Consider the following 20,093-nt stretch of genomic DNA (forward strand, 5'->3'; position numbering starts at 1 on the left):
GAGAATATGTGAGCAAGAAGCGGTGGTCGTATTGTATCCTGTTTTGTGCCCACAGAGACTGATAATACTGAGATCAAAAATTAAAACTAAGAAGTGCTAAACAAATAAAAACCAAAATCTTAATACTGCATTGCATATTTCTTGCCCCCAGTGTTTTTATAAACATATTTTAGTTTAGTGTTTACCTGTTCTTGGAGATTGTTATCAGCCGGCCACCATACGCCCTGTGTCAATACAGACAAGCTTGCATTATGTCACCTGCCAGCGGTGACATTTATTGGTCCGGTGCGGCGCAGCACATTCAGGTTGTTGTTGGTTTTCTACCTCTTCAGAAAAAGCGGATGCCACAGCCCTTTTCCTTTGTTTTGTGTGGTCATGTAGCATCAACTTTAAAAGTATTTATGTCTTTCGAATACATAGACAGCCTAGTTTTGTGAAAAGACCATCTTTCCAGTGGTGAAATATTTCTTTAGGTATTTGGAAACTGCCATTGCTCTTTTGTCTGAGGTTTTCTGATGCTCAGTGCCTGTGCTCACCAGGATTCAGAGGGAATTGACATAATGCTCGGTGTGAGTGCCAACGGTCTGCTCATCTACCGCGACCGTCTAAGGATCAACCGATTTGCCTGGCCAAAAATCCTAAAGATCTCCTATAAGAGAAGCAACTTCTACATCAAGATCCGCCCAGGAGAGGTGAATAAAAACTGTCAATATCTTGTCTTTTGCATCTTGCTTGACTTAGGAGTTCACTACGCAATTATTGCCTGCACTTTCTCACTAAAACAGCGCATAACAGTCATTCAGGCAGCGCAGAGGCAAGTGGAATAAAGGATCATTTGGTGAAGAGCCAACTCCACATTTCTATTTCATGGTTTCACAGTTGTTAAAATTACATCATTGTCTCTCTTGAGTCGTCTCAAGCAGCATAAATAGTCATTTCATGGTTTGATAAAAGTGTTTCTTTTGAGATTTATCTACAGCAAACCATGTGACGACTGACAAGGACATTATTTATAGCCCTCAAAGATACGTTCTTAAAGACTGGACTGATAGGTCATGCTGTTATTCTTCCCTTATGTCTCTCTTCCTCTACAGTGACTTTAAAGTGTGATTAGCCAGTCAAGAGGATTTGCACTTTCATCAAGGATTTTACTTGCAAATGTTAGAACCACATTATGCTTGCTCTGGTTTTCAACAATCTAAAATTATTATGATTTGCTGTTTTTTATTTTCCTTCCTTCATTATTTGGCCTTTAGGGTATCTGCAGTGTGTTTTGCATCCATTGTTAAAGACATTGATGTCTTCATGGTGAATAGCAAGGCCATTCTGTGCACATACTTTGTCCTGCAGATCTATCCTCTTAAGTCAGCTGTCACCTCAAATTTGCCAGAAGGGTCATGATTGTGTTTTAAAGCTGTTTTATTCTAAACTGGCCCCCATTTGGTGTGTATGGAACAAGAGTTGGCTTCCTCTTGTGGATGGACTGGTCCTGATGTTTAAAGACCTGTTACATTGCTAATAACCTATTGATGTGAAAGCATCTTCTTCTGCTCACGCCACTGAACATCTGATGGAGTGAGTGTGTGAATGGCTAATTTGTGGGTTGGTTAGAGATGGAAAGCCTGACATGGCAGTGGGAGAATATATTTCTACGAGCAAACAGAAAAACAGCATTGATTTCTCCATTGCTGCGGAGTAAACACAATTCACCCCTGCCACCATCCCTCCATCTCTCCCCACACTCACTCCCTTCACTCTCCTTTTCTTCTTCACCTCCCCTCTTCCTCCTTCTCCACCTCCACTTATTTCCATCACGGCTCAGTATGAACAGTTTGAGAGCACCATAGGCTTCAAGCTGCCCAACCATCGGGCCTCGAAGCGATTGTGGAAGGTCTGCATTGAGCACCATACTTTCTTCAGGTAGGACGTGATACTCACAGATACACAGACACACTTTTTCTGCACTGTAGTGGTTTCACACTGCATGAACTGTTAACACTTGGCACATTAATGCAATCATTCAAGTGACACTCATTATACAAATAGTTCCACGGCTCTGTTTAATTTCCCGGAAAGGAACTGATTTGTAACTGTAGAGTAATAGAAAGGCACCTGACCCCAGTATTATGCTACTAATTTTAGGTAAAATGGAGACGGGGATCAATTGGTACTCTTCTAATTAATTAATTCCAAATAATTGCTATTGTAAGCTAGACAGTCTTTTAGTCAGTACACAGCGGGTCAGCTAAACTTTCAGAAACATGAAAATTGTGCACAGGCAAGCCTACATTTCAGCACTTAAGGTATAAAGTTTCAAATAATAACTGATTATTTCTTTGGGTTGAGATAAACTTTTGTCAATTTTACCAGTCAACCTATACAGGAAGACTGATACTACTTCCATGTTTGTATGATAAAATTTTAAGCTAAAAAGAGGGGATGGTTAACTAAAGGATGGTTCTGTCCAAGGCACAGCGCAAGAATTTCAATTTTGGATGGTGCAAAATAGCTTTGTCTTGGCCTTTTAATTTCAGACGGTAATACTGTTAACCTTCCTTTGACGGTTTCCAACAGGTAGTCTCGCTAAAACAAAAAAATGACTGATGTTTTTAGTTTTGGATGGGCTAAAGTAAATTTAACTGGGCCTTTTAATATTACAGGTTGATACTGTTTGCCCTCCTTTGACTGTTTTCAACAGGTAGTGTTGCTGAAACAGAAATGACTGATACAATGCTGTGAACGATGACTATCACTTGTGGTTGATTATGGGACATTCAAAGTCTTTTTCTAAAATATTTTCATTGCTGGGATGGCTTATTATTTACCTGTGACAGTTTGTATTTATTACAAGTGGCACACAGGTAAGTTGCTCATATTGTGTAAAAATAAAACATAGTATCCTATCTATCATATTTAATTTTTGTGCTGTGGCTTTTGTAGTGCATCCATTCAATTAGAACACTGACAAATTAATTCTGTTTAAGGAAACACTATCTTTTTTGGATGATCTGGCTGGATTATTTGTTTAACTTGATTCCAGGGAGAGAGACCGTCTGCACAGTGAGCAGTGAGACAGTGCTGCACTGCACTGTCAATCCATACGCTTGTCTCAAGAGAGACGGTCCTTGTTTTCAAGGCAACACAGAGACAAACAGGCAGGAATTTTCAGCTCTACTTCTCGCCCTGCCTACATTGTTTCCGGGTTCCTCTATTCTCAAGAGGAAATGCATTTGCAGCAGTGAAATATGACAATGACTGCACTGCATCTGCATTCTGAACCGCTGATACACACATTTTGCACTGATGGAAACTGACAATTTACTATAGGCTATAGCAACACATCAGTTTTCAGCTATGTCATTTGTCATCAACCAGTGGTATAAGTTGGTGGGCCCAGGCCTGGTGTGCCTTCCTGTAATGCTGGTGCTGTTCTATCTGAAGGTAACAAAATATACCCACCAGCACCTCTAAAACTCACAAATTAACACCCAGTATCCCATCTGTTTAATTTGTTAAAAAAAAAAAAAAAACGGCTAGAAAAATGTAAAATATACTGTATGTTGTGGTTTTACAGGGCTAGATTATTTCTTGGCAAGGCACTGTGACTTCTACATAATGGCATCAAGACTCGAGGAAGGTGTAGAGGTGCTGTTTGGGGGATTTTGTTTCTTTCCAATTGATGTAATCCCAGATCTTTGTCTGTATTTTTCCTACAATTATTACCAAGTTACAAACTGTTATTTTTAGAAAATTATAGGAAATTAGTGACCGGTAGAAAAAAAAACCCTGTAGGACTGTGTAATTGTGTAATTCAGCAAAAGATGTTAACAAGGTGCTGAATCAAGTATTTGCAGTACATTTACACAAACTGAACCTTCCTGCAGGTTGGTTTCCCCAGAGCCGCCTCCCAAGGGCTTTCTGGTGATCGGCTCCAAGTTCCGCTACAGCGGGCGGACCCAAGCACAGACCAGACAGGCCAGTGCTCTGATTGACAGGCCTGCCCCACAGTTCGAACGGTCTGTTAGCAAGAGGTACATGTTGCCCCGAAGTATTGATGGAGGTAAGAACTCAGATGATTTCACTGACCACATAAAGGTTAATTGATATTTCCTGGATTAAAATGAGAGTCATTAACTTGAATCTGATGCTTCGGGTTAAAATGGATTGATGGCAATGTATGCATGAAAACAGACTTTGAGCATTCTCAGCAGCAAAACTGATTGATTTTTATGTTATGGCCCTCAAAATAAGGTGAATGCCTACCAAATCTTTGAGAGTCCCATGTTGTCAGAGCCTGAAAGAAAGAAATAAAGAAAGAAATAAAGGCAGCTTTTAAGTCATTTCATGACTGAGCACAGCCTAGTGATGTATTTTGCCTTATTAAAGACTGTACAGTCAATTATGTGTAGTCCAAGTCGTTGATGTTTCCCACCCATTGTGCTTCACTAGCCTCAGCTTTAGGCTACAGTATGGACCAGCTGTCCCAGCGAAGCTCCAGTGAACGCACACAGTTCATGTCCAGAGAAGACCTGGACCAGGAGGGCAGCCTGGACCTTGACCATGATCAGTACCAGTACCAGGACCAGGACCAAGACCAGTACACAGATCAGGAGCTGGAGCAGTATGATAGTCAGGATCAAGATCAAGTTCAGAAGCCCCCTCGGGGTGCCAACATCTCAACACCCACCAAGACTTTGGAGCTAAAGGTACAAGATAAGTTCAAATGCAAAGAAACCTGCCTTCATTGCATTCTTTGCAACCTTAAAGGGATGGTTAAGATTTTTGAAGTAGTGTTGTATGGGGTAAGGTCTTAAGGATAAGAGCTGATATTGAGCCAACCAATCAACAATATAAATTAAATTAATACTCACCTGATAATTGAAATATTGCCTTTCAAGTGTGAAAACTATATCATATTTTTGGGGAAAATGCAACGAAACATACAAAAGCAGTTTTGTTGGCTATTTGAGAAAATACACCGCTTCGCCCCAAGTCTGAAAAATCCCTCATGAACTTCTGACTACCAATCGTCATTCCTCTCTCACATTCCTTTTCATTTAGGACTGTAATCACCGTCCCTACTTCTTCTCTCCTTGGCCTAATTTCCCCTATTTCCTGCTCCTCTGCAGACTTATAACACTTCACAGTATGAGTCCTCCCGCCTCACCATTTCTGCAATCGCCTCCCGAAGTATAACTCGACCTCTTTGCTGCAGATGATTTTTTTTCCACCCAGCATCCTGCTTCTAACAGTTCTTGTTAACACACTCTGCTAACCTCTGCTCTCTTCTCTCCGACCTCTCTGTCATCTACCTCGTACCTTTCCTGCAGGGTGAGGAGGAAGGCTCGCCTGTAGACTCAAAACCAGAGGTATTTTGGCCTTGGACCTTAGTGTCTTGTCTGTGTGGTTTTGGTTGTTGTAGGTCATGCACCTGCACTCTGTGTTACACAACCTATCCTTGATTGTTTGTCTCTGGAGGGAATGTTATTTCTTTTCATGTCATGATTTCCAGGATTTTACTGAGTGCAATCCATGGAAACTGCATGAATCTATCTTCAGATGAATAGACACTAAATGTTTAATATGGATTTATTCAGGCTCTTTCTTTTTTCTTTTTTTCTTGTGTGCCCACTAGAAAATTCATTAGATTTTCTTCATAGGCATTTAGCCCAGCTCTAATCCAGAGTGATTTAAGCAGTGGAAAAGGCTTTTTCTTTTCAATTGTCAACACATCTTTAACAGTGTCCCTGTGTGAAATTAGAGGGATTGATTGTTATTAGAAGGATAAACAGATGGCCCTTGAGCACTGTTGATGATTCAGTGTTCCCTAGTTGGCAAATCTCCTGGTACTCCAGCAGAGATCCGTCAAAGTTTTTTATTTTTATTTTTATGCAGTGACAGCTTTCTATGCATACACTCTATGTTGTGCAGATGAACGCATTCTTTTTATGTTATATTTTTTTGGTTATTCCAGTGTATCTAGTCTCGTATTATTCCTGTGCAGGTATGTGTGGTAGTGTTCTCAAGTACTGCAGGAAATATTGGCACTGCATTGGTCACTAAGAGGTCTGTTCATTTGTGGTTTTGTAATGCCTTCTCACCAAATGTTTGGATGAAGAAGTATGGGAATAATCCCCCTCTCCCAACCCTTATGCTCAGTCAGTAGAGGACTGCATTAATTGTCAATTGGCTGACACTGAAATGGATTGTCCCTGTCTTCTTGGCAGAACATCAAATGGCTGAACAGTCTTAAGTCAAATACCCCGTTGGTGTCAAATGCTTGTCTGTCTGTCTGTCTGGCCGCCTGCCTTTTTGACTCACCTGCAGCACTTTACCTCTTTGTCTCTGCACGCTTCTGTCCTCAACCCCATCCACTACCCCAAATCTTCAACCCTCCTGCTCTCTCAAAACCCTTAACTTCATCTCACTTGCCCCACCTCGGGCTCCCTCATCTGTTGGACAAGGATCTGGCCATCCCTCGGCCCAAACAGGAGGTACTGCTTGTCCTCTCTCTTAGGCATGTGCTGTGTGTGACCTTCACCAGGTGTGCTGTGTTTTCGTATCCACAACTGTGCTTATTGTTATAGACTTACTGTTAAAACACCGCAAACGGCAACAGCAATGGAGTTCATGTTAAAACATTTAGCACTAGTATTATTGCACTAGTGATGGGACGATTTAAAAAACATTTACATGAAATTAATTGTGTTGAATTTCACTTATTGTGTAAATATTGTGTCCAGCAGCACCCATAGAGCGTTTTAGGCAACCAACAGCAAAACACTGCAAAAAAAAAGGCTGCATATGTGACGGGTCACAACTTCATGCGATGAGATTCAGCTCCAAAATGCTTTTACTTCTACACACCACAGACAATCAGGTGGATTATGGGTCTCTTTAATGCACAGTGCGCTCTGTAAACACAGTATGGCAGTGGGATGACGATGGCAATCTGCATTGGTCTCGGGGTAACAGTTACAGTGCATTCCTCAGCACTCTGTGTATTTTCATAATCGAAAATACATGGAATCATTATAACATGTTGTGATCCTATAGTGTAAACTATTTGTCTACTACATTGCTTCAGGCTACATATTCACATTTCCATTAGACTAGCAATAAAAAGAAAAATCCAATAATCAATTTTAAAAGTGAGAAAAGACTGATGAACAAAGCCGCCATTTACAACAGCGCACATACACATCATGTGGCTAATTAACATACTGCTACTCCCATGAGGAACGAACAGCTCGTATCAATAAACAGGATAAAACGATCCACTGACAAATCATAACATCAAACAGAGAAGTGCATAAAATGTTACCTGTAAACACAGTATATGACAGTGGGATGACAATGGGAATAGGCATTGGTTTCCGGGATAACAGTCTGGATAACACATGGAACACCTGGATAATTAAGCTAGTTTTACACCAAAAGTGACCATTTTATCGCTCTAAAGGAAATATATCACAAAATGGCTGAAAACAGTTGGTTAAGGTTGTTATATCTAAATTATATGAAAAATATAAGGCATTAACATTTAAAAGTCTTACAAATCAGCAATTATCCCAGACCAACAAGAGAACACAACCTACCGCAGTGCATTCCTCAGCGCTCTGTGGAGTTCCCCTGCCAGCCCACACATAATACTGCTTCACCAGCAGGTGACGCTGTTGCACCACTTTGCTGTAATTTAACCAAGTATTTTCTACTCTGTTACACATATACTTGAAAAAAAGCACAAAATCTTACTTAAGCATTGGCACATTTGATGTCAAAGGATATGATGCCATTATGAATTGTTTCGTTTTTTACTAAAAATAATATTTGATTCTTAACAAATTGTAAGGTAAAGTGATTCAGGCCTGTTTTAGTGCCAATTTACATTTTAAACAAATTATATATTCTGAATCACAATTATTTTGGCAGGATAATAGTGACATGACATTTTCATATCGTCCCATGCCTACTCAGCCCACGTAATTTTTTGGTGAACCACTTTCTTAAAAGCAACACCCTGGTTTTGCATGTCATTTTCTGTCAAATTTAATGAGAGCTATTACCAGTGAATGTTTGTTATAAATGCCTAGCCTTTGATCGAAGAATTTTCAAAACCTCCCGTTTGGGGCTGTGTGCTCTTCCAAGGTGCAAGAACAGTACCAAGCACTTTTTGAAATGTATTATTTAATAGAGTTATTTCATATGATTACTTTTAAACCTCCAGACCTTTAACTTAAACATGTCTACACTGCCGCAAGGTAAAAGGAAAACACTGATATGATCTGACTGTACTGTAATGAGGTCTATATCTGTTTTGGTCATCAGCAAGACCTCTTTTGTCCTCTATATGGTGCAGCATTTGATTCTACCTACAACCCATTTACAAACCCTCAGCACCACACATTCATCAAAACAGAGTAAGAATTTTGAGAGGTTCATTTCAACTGAAATCCACATCAAGTTAAAGTGTTGGAATGACTGCAACCAAATTCAGATATTAGACTCAGATGTAGGATTTTAACTTATGTTAATGTGTGTCCCTGGTGTGCCCTTCACTGTGTAAGCAGCAGTTCCTGGATAAGCCAGAAGATGTTCTACAAAAGCACCAGGCCAGCATCAATGAGCTGAAGAGAGCTTTGAGGCAGCCTAACAGCAAGATGGCCCAGAGGGAGAAACGCCTGTCCTCAGCTACTCCTCCTGGAGGAACCCCCGAGCGGAAACCAGTAAGAACTAGCTCCTTTTCTCAAAGTACAATACTCATTTTTCTACAATTAATTTCCTACATATTACAGTTTTGTTGGTCAGCCCTTTCCCATTGTGACAATTCATTATAGTCTCTGACAATTCTTTGATTCCATGAGCCAAAACACAGAAAACAAGAAAAAAGCTTGAAATGCATCTAAGTTTGCACAGTCATAGGTTCCCCCAATTTATCACAAATTACTTACAGGAATTATATGGGGTTGCAATGATATCAGTAGTGAAAAGCAGTGTTAGATACACTGCTAGGCTAATGCAACTGTCTACTCTATGTCAACATAGGCGACCGGTGGTGGCAAATTGATTGACAAGCAGGATGCTTATGAAGGAGAGCTGGATACTTACTCTAAAATGGAAAAGAGTAAGATCTCTTCTATGGGCAGAGACATGTTCTCTGTGGCCCTTTGGACTGAAGCAAAGATGAACAACTGTCAGAAAGCCAGGGACTCTTTAATAACTAGACCGGGAACATCTCTGAAACAGGAAACAGACTTTACTGCAACAGTACTGACAGATATGAACACCATGGACGATACAGTAGGAACTAACGGGCACCACAATGCCATATTAGCGAGGAATGCCATTCAAGAAAATGGATTTAGCTCTCCGCATGACAAACAAGGTGCAATCATCAACAGAGACATGAGGCATACTCAGTATAAGCACAGCATTCATCGAGAGAGACCAAACGACTTCGAAGCTCCGATGGCTGTGGATTCTCTCCCAAAAGGCAACGGAGGCAGAATTGAGACTGATGCGAGGCACTGTGAGAAAATAAAAGACTCGAGCCCCGTGGGAGCGCAAGATTGCAACAAAACAGGGAACTCACATTCAGAAGTCACCAAAATAGTTCCTCTCAAGCCACAAAGATCAAAGAAGTCTTTGAACAAAGAGAACACAGGTGTTGTAAACCCTCAAACTCAAAGTCGGTCTGATAGAGGCGTCTTTGGAGCGAGTGGGGATGTAAAGATGACAAAATCAAAAGATGGATCCTGCGAGGCAGGAAGGAGAGTGGATGATAATGTACTGCGGTATACCGAAAATGTTGTCAAGGAAAACACAGGGGCCACCAAGTACCACAGTGAGGCTGCAATGTCATATCAGCAGCAGCCTCTACTACATCAACACATTAAGAACGAACTCTTTGGGCATCAGGAGCTCAGAGACTGCAGAGGAGGAAGAGGGCATGACGATAATTTTCAAAATGACTCTGAGTTGAAAGAGAGTCTACTCTCTAGCTGCAAATTTCCAACAGCTCCCCCTCGAACTCTCCCGCTGAAAACACAGTGGTCGCGAGACCGACAGAGCAACATGGACAGCAGCCACATCCACCACAGGACGCCCAGCCAAGAAACAGCCAAGAGGAAGCAAGCGGTAAACCCTATCTGCCCCCTAACCTCTTTGTCAATCATCGGAAAGTAAAGCATTGCATGAGCTTCAGGCGATGTCGTGCGAATCTTGTTTTTACCATCTTAAAAACAAACAATCACACATACTTCAGAACTCATGTGGCTGTGTATGAGAAAGCAAAAGCTCACGTTCCTTGGCATCGCATCATTGACCGACTCAGTTCACGTCCATGGCCCAGAGGGCTTTTTTGCTTTCCCTTGTTCCCCTTCGCAACGCTTGACATCTGCTTGGCCATTTCAGAACGCTGCGGGCCTTTAAGCACAGTTCCCTATGCTTAAGCTTCAGGCGTCCCTATTTATCCCACCTTGACTTGTCACGTTCACACCTGGTCTCTCCTTCCAACATCCTCACAGAGTAAGGTGGCTGCTGTTGCAAGGAGTGCTAGACCTTTCCACCATTTTTCTTTGAAAACCTCCTTTTCACATAATTTAAACCCTTTATGTAAAGGCTGAGAAGGGCATTTTTAACCAAATGTTCTGCCTTGGCATCTCTGTGGCTACAGCAGAAAATGAAAAAGGCGATTAGATGTAATCACAGGCTGCAGAGCTGCCAAACCTCTTCAGGGCTTAGGCATTCATATGCTGCATTTACAATTATGAATACCTCTTTCCTGAAAGGGATTTTGGAAAATCTTACCTTTCAGTGCATGGCATTACCATTGCACTTGCAGTCATTTCTGATGATGTCAACCTGTAAAATATACCCTATGTGCATGCTTCTGACAGGAGCCGTAAGCTTTACAGTCTCTGGGAATTCTCATATGTTTGTTTAGTGTTTAAATTTCACAGGAGCCCTGAAGTTGGTGGATGAATTAAAAGGTGCAGTACGTAATGTTGGAGAAACATAGTTGATTGTTGAGTCTCATAACTTGGTCGTCAATTATAGATACTTGATGGATTTTTCAGTTCAGCTACCAACACAAAGACCCGTATTTGACCTTGGAATGAAACTCAACTGTCTTTCTCCAAAGTTACACACAGCACCTTTTAAAGGTCCAGTGTGTAGGATTAAGGGGGATACACTGGCAGAAAGGGAATGCAATATACTAAAAATGACAAGAATTGATGTGTTTTTGCTACCTTAGAAATAGCTTTTTATATCTACATAGGGAGTTGGCCCTTGACCATTGAGGTGGCCATGTTGTATCTTCATGTTTTTTCAGTAGCCCAGAATGGACAAACCAAACACCAGAGGCATTCGTGCATTTGTGTCAGCCACCATAGTTGCAGCCCCTCTGTGACGACAGTGTTTTGTTTTGTTTTTTATGTGAAACTCCATTACCCCCTGTTTTACCAATTTAAATTACACAAAAGACCTCTACTGATAATTTGGCTCACTTTAAAAACCTCTGTCTGGATCTTAAGTAATCAGAAAAGAAAGGGGAGCACACATTAGCAGGTGCTGGGCTCATGACCCATCTCCTACATGATGTGCAGCGTAGGAGAAACACTGATTTGGTACTGAAACAGCTTTATTCATTGTTTTGACTAGTTTTAATTGCCTGGTCTATTTGTCTTTAAGAGGAAGAGATCTCTGCAGATGATTTGGCTCTCTGTAAAAATGTCTTAAACAATTATCTGAAGGAATCCTAACCAAGTAATTTCAGCTAGTTGCAATTTGCAGTCCTCACCAATAGATGCCATTAAATCCCCCCAAATCATACACACTGGACCTTTAAGTGTTTATATATTAAAAATAATAATGCAGAGAACTCCACCCAGCACAAAAGCAATTAGTTTAAAACCTTTGTCACTGTTTTAAAATGTTCTGATTTCAGCACAAAACACAGCTGATAAAAGCATTGTTTGTCACATTTATTGAAACAGTGTTTGCAATATTGTCAAAGAAAAAAAAATTTCCTTAAGGTCTCCCAGCTCTCTAGTATAGATTGGTATCATGCTTTGTGGTTATAGTTTCTAAGATTTGACACATGCTTTATTATATTAATGTCTGCTTCCTTTTTGTTCTTCTTTTACAGGACACGCCTCCCACGCCTGCTATTCACGAGGAACCTTTCAACGAAGCTTCAGTGAGTCGTCTCTCAGCTCTAACATTTCCATTTGATCGTTTTTTTGCGACTGGAAATCAGTAAACAAACCGCACTTATTTTTTTTAATGTAGTTCTCTTCAAAATTTGTATGTGTTTATAGGCAAATGGGAACTGGTTTCACTATTTTGGTTTCATTAACAGCACAATCTAAATTCTAACCTAATTAAAGGGGAAGCCCCACCACGGTTCAAAATACATGATTTGAAACCACACATTAACAAGATTTACACCAATTTTTTTCTGATGCTATTAAAGATTACATTGGTAAATACTGGAAAACTGGCCTACATTTCTGATCATTAGAAAACACAGAAAACCATGTGTTTTTCTATAGCTCACATTATTTGATTATGTAAGTAAATCAATGACTAAATCAATTTTTACATGGCTTGATTTTCTGCACTCTTCTCTGCAGAGGGAACCGTGGGAGAAACGCCTAGGCTCTGTCTCTGAGGATGATCAGGACCACGAGATCCTGTACCTGAAGGAGACCCACCTGGGCATTGAGCGCAAATGTTCCAGCATCACAGTCAGCTCTACGTCCAGCTTGGAGGCCGAAGTAGATTTCACTGTTCTCACAGACCTGCACACAGGCATGGAGGAGTTCTCCAGGGGCATGACAGAGCTGGGGGAGAGGGATCTGTCACCTGATGTGGGGCTGTGCTTTGGCATGGACTTGCTTCAGCAGCAGGGCCCATCTGAACCACCTCCTCCTTTAGTGTCCGCTGCTCTGTCCAGAGGAGCCAGCAGCAGCCCTCCAGCCAAACATGTCCAGGTCGAAGAAGTCCGACCAGAGGTCAAACGGCCTGATGTGCAGGTAGAGTCCTTTATTAAGTGTTTGTAGTTTCTCCTTTTTTAGTTTGATGTGTTCAGACAGGTAAGAAGAACCATGCTATTTTTAGGCACCTAAAAATATGTGTCCTCTTTCAATCAGACTGCAGTGAAGGTGAGTATGGCTGTGAAATCAAAGTGTTTTTGACCTATATAGAAATAAATAAAAGGGTGAATGCAAGTGTTTTTCCAAATACAGGAGTTGGGACTTGATTTCCATCCTCCTCAGCCCTTCCTCTTATAACACCATTGTATCACCCTTTTAGTGCCGCCCAAGTTTCCAACAAAGTGTGATGACAGGCCACCAAAGCGAGCTGTTGATGGGTTCATGCAAGTTTTGTTTACAAGCCTGTACAGTAGTTGGTCAGTGTGAACGTGAGCGAGATGTACGTAAATAGAGCAGTAACAACATTTCCACTGTGGCACAAATAAAAAAAAAAAAAAAATTAAAAAAACAAATCAAGGTGTGATCACACCCTGAAGTGTTTGTCACACATTTCAATGAGCTTTTCTGTGTCTGGTGTTTTTGTTGTTCAAGTTTTTGATTTGAATTGTCAGTGGGCTGCAAAACATAAAGGTCTACAGTTGAAAATGTACTATTTAATATATATCAATGCTTCTGATGCACTGAAATCAAGTTGAGAGCAGACAAAGGACACAGTAAGTGGCTGTAATGAAACGTGGTTCAAGTTGAATGCTCTTTATCAAGCAGCACTAAGTGATAATAAAGAGAGACCCTTCATCTTTTCTTTAATTCTACTGTAAAATATGTCTCTAAAGCACTGAGCTCTAAGCACACTGTCCATTTGTGTGTTACATTACAGTCACTTAAGTTTGTCTTTTGCTTTGTGTGCTCTTTTGATTATTTTTGTACATCAGAGGCTTCAATAAATATCTTCATTTTTGCAAGCAAAGAGTTTTCCATCTGGTGAATCTAGGCCTTTTTGAAACCCAGATTTACCACTTAAATTTAAGTGAAAGTCAACTGACCTTCAAGTTCATTTGTCATATGTGTAAAACTATTTTTTCCCCTCACCTAAGCCTGTAGTACCCAAAAAACCAAAGAGGTCAGTGCCGGTGTCATCGTCAGTGGACAGAGAGTCACACAGAGAAGCTAGTCGTGTCTCTGCCGTCACACCACTGAGCAGGGAGGCCAGTGATGTCATGCCCACACCGACAGTGAGGAAGACAGACGTCAGGACGGAGACTCAGCCCAACGGTTCAGAGGTCACCACGACTATTGTTGAATTCACAGATCAGGTCAGTTTATTATTTTAGTGAAAAATACTGCAGACAAAAAGAATATTCAAACAATCAGTGAATAGGATTTAGAGGGGTATATTGGCAGAATTGGAATATAATAAGTTTTTTTTTGTGTATTATCACCTGAAAATGAGAACTTTTGTGGGGTTTTTTTTTTTACATTAAAAGGAGCCATTTACATCTACATAGGAAGGGGGTCCTCGTCAATGGACTCCCCCATGTTGCACTGCCGTATATTTAGAGTATTTCAGAACTGAAAAACCACACACTGACCCTAGATAGGGCCATTCGCGTTTTTGCAACACCCACCATAGTGAGCAGCCCCTCAGTGATGAGCAGCATTGAAAAAATCTTGACCTGTTAAACGTGAAAGTTTGGAGAGGAGAAGACTTCTGCAGACAATTCACCTTCTGCTAAAAACCTCCTGAACAATCAACAGTGAGGGAATTGTAACTGGGAGAAGTTTCCCTACTGCTAGATGCCACTAAATTTCCCCAAACCTTGCACACTGGACTTTGAATGCAACTAGAACTAAAGCATTACTGCCTGCATCACACACCATAAATCTGTCTTTTTCAGGATCATGTTATCACTGGCCTGAGTGATGTTTCTTACTCTACAAGACAGAGCGTATCCCCTGTGAGTACAAACAGAGTGACCTCTTCAATTTTAACTTGACCTGCAATACACATCTTTCTGCTCTCTCGAGTTTAAACCTACCCACAGCACAAAGACAGAAATGTATGAATATGTGTCTGGCTGTCTGAAAATATCAAAACATAATGACATATAACATGTAATGATCTGTACATATTATGTATTTACACAATTTGCCTAATGCTGCCAACTTTTCTGCTTTCTCAGGTGCATATGAGCAGTCTTGGAAGAGAGGCTACAGGGTCGCCCATCCTCGTCACTGAAAATGTTACCTCGGCAACCACTCAAGTCACTAAGGTAGAGAAGCTTAAGTAGAATTTAAAAAGCACACAATTTACTGTATAATTATGATAAAGTGGGTTTTGCAACACGAGAAGGTGCAGCTCATCTCTTCTGTCTAAGTACAGTTAAATATGGGCTCCACTTGTGAAGGCGATTAGAGAAAAGCCACTGTGTGTTGCAGACGGTGAAAGGAGGATACTCAGAGACCAGGATCGAGAAGAGGATTATAATCACAGGAGACGATGACGTAGACCAGGAACAGGTGAGCTCAAATGAACTGTTGATGCAACGGTACTCAAAATAATTATAAATTTATTTATATGGCACTTAACAAAACCATTGGTCTTGCATTTGGTGAGTACATGGTAGTTAATGGTTGCTAGATTTGGGTTTTAGAATTTTAGAGCATTTTTAGTTGTTGGAACTTTGTAGGCAAGACATGCTGTACATTTCTAAATATTATTCTTTTTAAAATGGACTATTTCAATCTTACATTTTATGAAACACTTGATATAATTTAGGTGTAAACATTGCTGTGCCGAAAAAAAAATAATTATGCCTCACATTATTGCATAGATCAACCTACCTCAGATCAGATCAATATTAGCTTACTTAGGCAATTTTAGACATGGGATGAACACATCAGGTGAATAAATGTAATATGCAAATAAAAAAAACCAGCTGTTTCTTGCAAGTATGGCTGTGACTAATGATTGTTTCATTACTGGTTATTGTGATGAACATTTTTTTAGATTATTAGATTAAAAAGTGTCAGATAATGGTAAAAAAAAAAAATAAATACTTATTGCAAGTTCTCAGAGCCCAACATAAAATGTTGAAATGCCTTGTTTGTCAACCTAAAGATATTCATATTATCATTTTGAAAAGAAACTTTACCTGGAAGTTAAAACCAGGAAAGTTTCACTGAAGAGCATGCTACTCTTTTCCGGGTTTGCCCTGATCACATTCACACTTAAACACATACACACCAGAGAGTTGCCCAGTGCAGCCACAGTCAGAGCGGCTCCACTACGATAATTTATGGTAGAAAAGCAGCAGATCCTCACATCTGAGAGGCTAAGACTTAACAATGTTTGGACTTCTGCTCCAATATTATTTGAATATTTAATGTTTAACAAAAAAAATGACAATTATTGAGCCACGAATCAATGAATAGAGTGTTCCTTTCAGCTCTGTTTGCAAGCATTAAAAAATTGTCAAATTGTTTTTGCTAGTGCAGAAAGATATGTCAATCTTGAAATGAAACTGTAAGGGTTAGGGTACCAGTTATATTCCATTATTGAATAAGAAGTGGAAAAAAAATCTTAAGCAAGAAAACACAAAAATAAAAAGCAATCAAACACAAGAATAAAAAGAAAAAAAACACAAGAATAAAAAATCTCTGCTCCTGTGATTCTCTCTTTCTTTATAGGCTCTGGCTATTGCAATACAAGAAGCCAAGCAGCAGCATCCAGACATGCAGGTGACCAAGGCGGTTGTTGTCAGGGAAACAGAATCGTCCACTGAGGATCGACACGGCGTATCAGAGGTACGGGTGCCATCTTGACTCCAAAAGATAATATCTGGCCAGGATTTAGCCTTACCACCCTCCTTTGAGATTAAGGGATTTAAGGTAAGCTTTTTCTTCTTTCTCTACCTGCAGTCATGATTTCCTGAGATGAGAGCGCCCCCCGTTGGACCAGAAGCGTCAGTGCCCAACCTGAAATTGCCACACACCATCCCTACTGATAGACTACTGCCAGTGGCGCTCAAATGGAGCCTCTTGTACACACACGCGCAAAGCTGAAACAAGACTCCTTTGAAATCCTTACACTCCTTTGAAATCCTTACGTTTTGTTTTGATTCAAACATTTCACAATTGAAATTCATTCACGTTCAGCAGAGTGATTTGGCATTCATGCTGGAAAAAATGTAAACATCACTGACGGTCCTTGATTGGTCGACAATATGCCACCAGAATTCCAGAAATCTGGAACAGTTAAAGAGGTCTGATCTGACTAAATTCCCTGCAAACCTCAGGGTGTCTTTATTCAAAACGCTCACTTCAATTTCCTTCAAAGGGACTCTGTGCACTTTTTCACACTGTGGCATAGTCCAGAGCCACATGCAATGTCATCCAATGCATAATTTCAAAAACAGAAAAAAATTGTTGTGCACCTGAGAGCGTCTTCATGTCTCAAGAATAGAACTCATGGGCTGGGTGTGCTAAAAAAATGCTGAAAAAAACTGTGTGTGCTTACACGTATTAAGTAAAACAATCCATTACATGTAGCTCCAGTACTGTTAGTGAAGCAGAGTTTAGAGAGAACAGCGCAATTTCTACTTTTAGTTTTCCCTCTGTAATGAACAAATGGGCTTTGTCCCACCCCCAAGACACTGAGTGATGACAATGCACTGAGCAGAGCAGATCATTTAGAGCCAACAAGGTCTCCTGGTGGTGTTTATTCAAGTGTATAAGTCAGAGCTTGTCTGATCACCATACATCCCTCTCCCCCCCCCCCCCTCCTTATTACTTCTGTAAAATGTACAATGACAGACTTTGATTGGATTTCTAGAGTATGTGTCTGAACATTAGGAGCTGTTATTACACACAGTGTACCCGTTGTATTTATTCAAATGGTGGCAATAGTTTCTGAGCATGCTGATGTTTCAGAATGAGCCCACTTTCTCTCCTTTTACAGCCTTTTAGATATGCTTTGAGTATATAATACCACTTTGGCCATTTTGTGTATTCAGTACATAGAGTAGGATCACACCCTTGTTCTAGTCACAGAAGTGGTGGCTGCATCAGTAAAACTAGTATTTGAGATAATGTTTGCATGATACTTTCTTGCATTATTGGATTGTAAATGAGTAAAATTGATATCAACTCATAAGAAGGATGAATAAGATATAAAGACCGAATTATTCACATTCTGAAGTTGAATCTGAGCTCTGGGAAGCTAAAAAGGAAATTAAGCTTCCTTGCTGGGAATGATGAGTTTTTTTCAGAAATAGTGGAAAATAACAAACAAACAATACAGTTTTGTTTAATCCCAAAATCCAGTTACAGCACAGCTATAGATTCCTTTAATTACAACCCTTTAACAGTTTACGTATCTTTTAATTTAAATTTAAGTCGGCCTGTCATTCAGCTATGGTGACTGGTATTTGTTCATCGCTACAACATATTTTTCGTCATCTTTAAACATACTCTGCAGAAATGGTATTAAGCATCAGAGTACTTTCCAACACACTTTCAAGCAAAGTATAGTGTTATAAATAAAATCTACAGTAGGAGCAGAAGCTTTGAACTTTTAGTTTTGTGTCATTTGGTACATGAATGTTAGCAGAATGCCATGTAGTGTGCCAATTAAGGTAGCAGTCAAATTGTACAAACTCTGATTTTTTTATGAAAATATTTGTATGAACAAGCTACTTTTAATTACAGAGGTGCCAGAAAGTCAAACACATAAACTTGACACGGCAAGGTTTCCCTTTAATTATGGCTGTCTTTAACATTGCTTGCAAAAATTTCTGTCTCCCTGCAAACATCATATTTTATATATAAATCCATGCATTGAAATTAATTAAATTGAAAACAATGTTAAAACTGTCATGTCAGGTTTATGAGGATACAGCTTTGGCTTTCAGACACTAAACTTTTACTGTTCACATGTGTAGTGTAATTCCTGTTGTTTCATATTTTGATTCCAAAGTGATGGTTAATCATGGATGTGGGTGTCAAACTGGAAGGTGAAAAAAAAAAAAAAATGCAGCCATGCATTACTTGTACTGTATATTGGGTGCCGTATGGTGGATTGTGCAGACGTGAAGTAGTTAATGGCCATGGGCTTGATGTACACAAGAGGGCACTAGTCACCAAAAAGAAGAGAGCTTTGCAACAACATCGAGCATACACAGCTTAAATCCTTCTTCCTTCCATTCTTCACTTATGGGCGAAATAATCGAAATCATCCTTGGATCAACCTGTTCGGTCAAATTTACCTTTGTCTGTCCAGAAAAGGCCAACCCCTGGAAGTCTGTCAAGTAATGACCAGACTGTGATTAATCAATAACATTTGGCGTTGGCTGAGACACCTTGTGCAGAATGTCTGATTGGACGACATCTGGCTGACCCTTAAACCTAGCCATCTTCTCTCTGTACAGAACCCTTCTCCTCCTCCTCTTCAGCAGCTTCATCCTATCTGCTCTGCTGCTCTCCATTGCTTGGTGCCATGTCCTTGCTGTACAGTGTACTTGCATTCCTTCGAAATAAATAAAGAACAGAGAAAAAGAAGAAGATGAGTAGGGAATCCCTCTGTTTGATCTCTTCCTCATATCTTTGTTTGTCTTATTATTACAGCTGGTGTATATTTTTCCTCAAGGCTTGATATTGAAGTGCTGCTTCTGTATTTTTCAGTCATGAAAAAATGATGGAGTACAAAAAAAGGTTTTAAGTTTCTCATTTTTATAGCTTCGTTACTAAGCGCATCTGGACTTAGGTTTAAGGAAGTGAAATTATTGATACACTTTAAGGAGCTGTATGCAACATTGGAAGCTTATCTTTGATTCAGAGTTGAAGTTGACGAGCAGCCAGCAGTGTGATGGCAACAGTGCTGACAGACCTAATGGTGTAACATGGGGAAGGACTGGAGGGTAGGTGTTACACGGGGTTCTTACTGGACGCAGAAGCACCCTGATGTGTTAATTTTTGCGCAGCTGCCCATCAGCAGTTGCCTGGTAGTTCACACTAGGACCAGGGCATGATCATGTCATTTATATCATGTTAAAGACAATGTTTATGTTGTTCTTAATAGAGAATTTAGTGTATTTT

The 20,093-nt window shown here is 40.1% G+C and overlaps 1 protein-coding gene across 4 annotated transcripts in view; it reads left to right on the top strand.

Annotated features, from left to right (window-relative positions):
• si:dkey-178k16.1 (band 4.1-like protein 1) overlaps window positions 1-19,487 on the top strand; it is a 56,669-nt gene extending 37,182 nt beyond the window's left edge. Inside the window, exons 9-23 of one of the 4 annotated variants that reach the window (XM_042491771.1) lie at window positions 540-692; window positions 1,823-1,920; window positions 3,885-4,060; window positions 4,450-4,706; window positions 5,331-5,369; window positions 6,465-6,494; window positions 8,571-8,726; window positions 12,152-12,202; window positions 12,639-13,040; window positions 14,096-14,314; window positions 14,897-14,956; window positions 15,182-15,271; window positions 15,438-15,518; window positions 16,689-16,805; window positions 16,920-19,487. In XM_042491771.1, the coding sequence (XP_042347705.1) occupies window positions 540-692; window positions 1,823-1,920; window positions 3,885-4,060; window positions 4,450-4,706; window positions 5,331-5,369; window positions 6,465-6,494; window positions 8,571-8,726; window positions 12,152-12,202; window positions 12,639-13,040; window positions 14,096-14,314; window positions 14,897-14,956; window positions 15,182-15,271; window positions 15,438-15,518; window positions 16,689-16,805; window positions 16,920-16,925 (1,935 nt within the window). In that variant the 3' untranslated portion in view covers window positions 16,926-19,487. Of the gene's footprint in view, window positions 1-539; window positions 693-1,822; window positions 1,921-3,884; window positions 4,061-4,449; window positions 4,707-5,330; window positions 5,370-6,464; window positions 6,495-8,570; window positions 8,727-12,151; window positions 12,203-12,638; window positions 13,041-13,157; window positions 13,238-14,095; window positions 14,315-14,896; window positions 14,957-15,181; window positions 15,272-15,437; window positions 15,519-16,688; window positions 16,806-16,919 lie in introns of those variants that run through there. The other 3 variants (XM_042491772.1, XM_042491773.1, XM_042491774.1) reach the window with 3 other exon arrangements.
• The last annotated feature ends 606 nt before the right edge of the window (window positions 19,488-20,093 follow it).

Source organism: Plectropomus leopardus, chromosome 8 (assembly GCF_008729295.1).
Source record: "Plectropomus leopardus isolate mb chromosome 8, YSFRI_Pleo_2.0, whole genome shotgun sequence".
NCBI lineage: Eukaryota > Metazoa > Chordata > Actinopteri > Perciformes > Serranidae > Plectropomus > Plectropomus leopardus.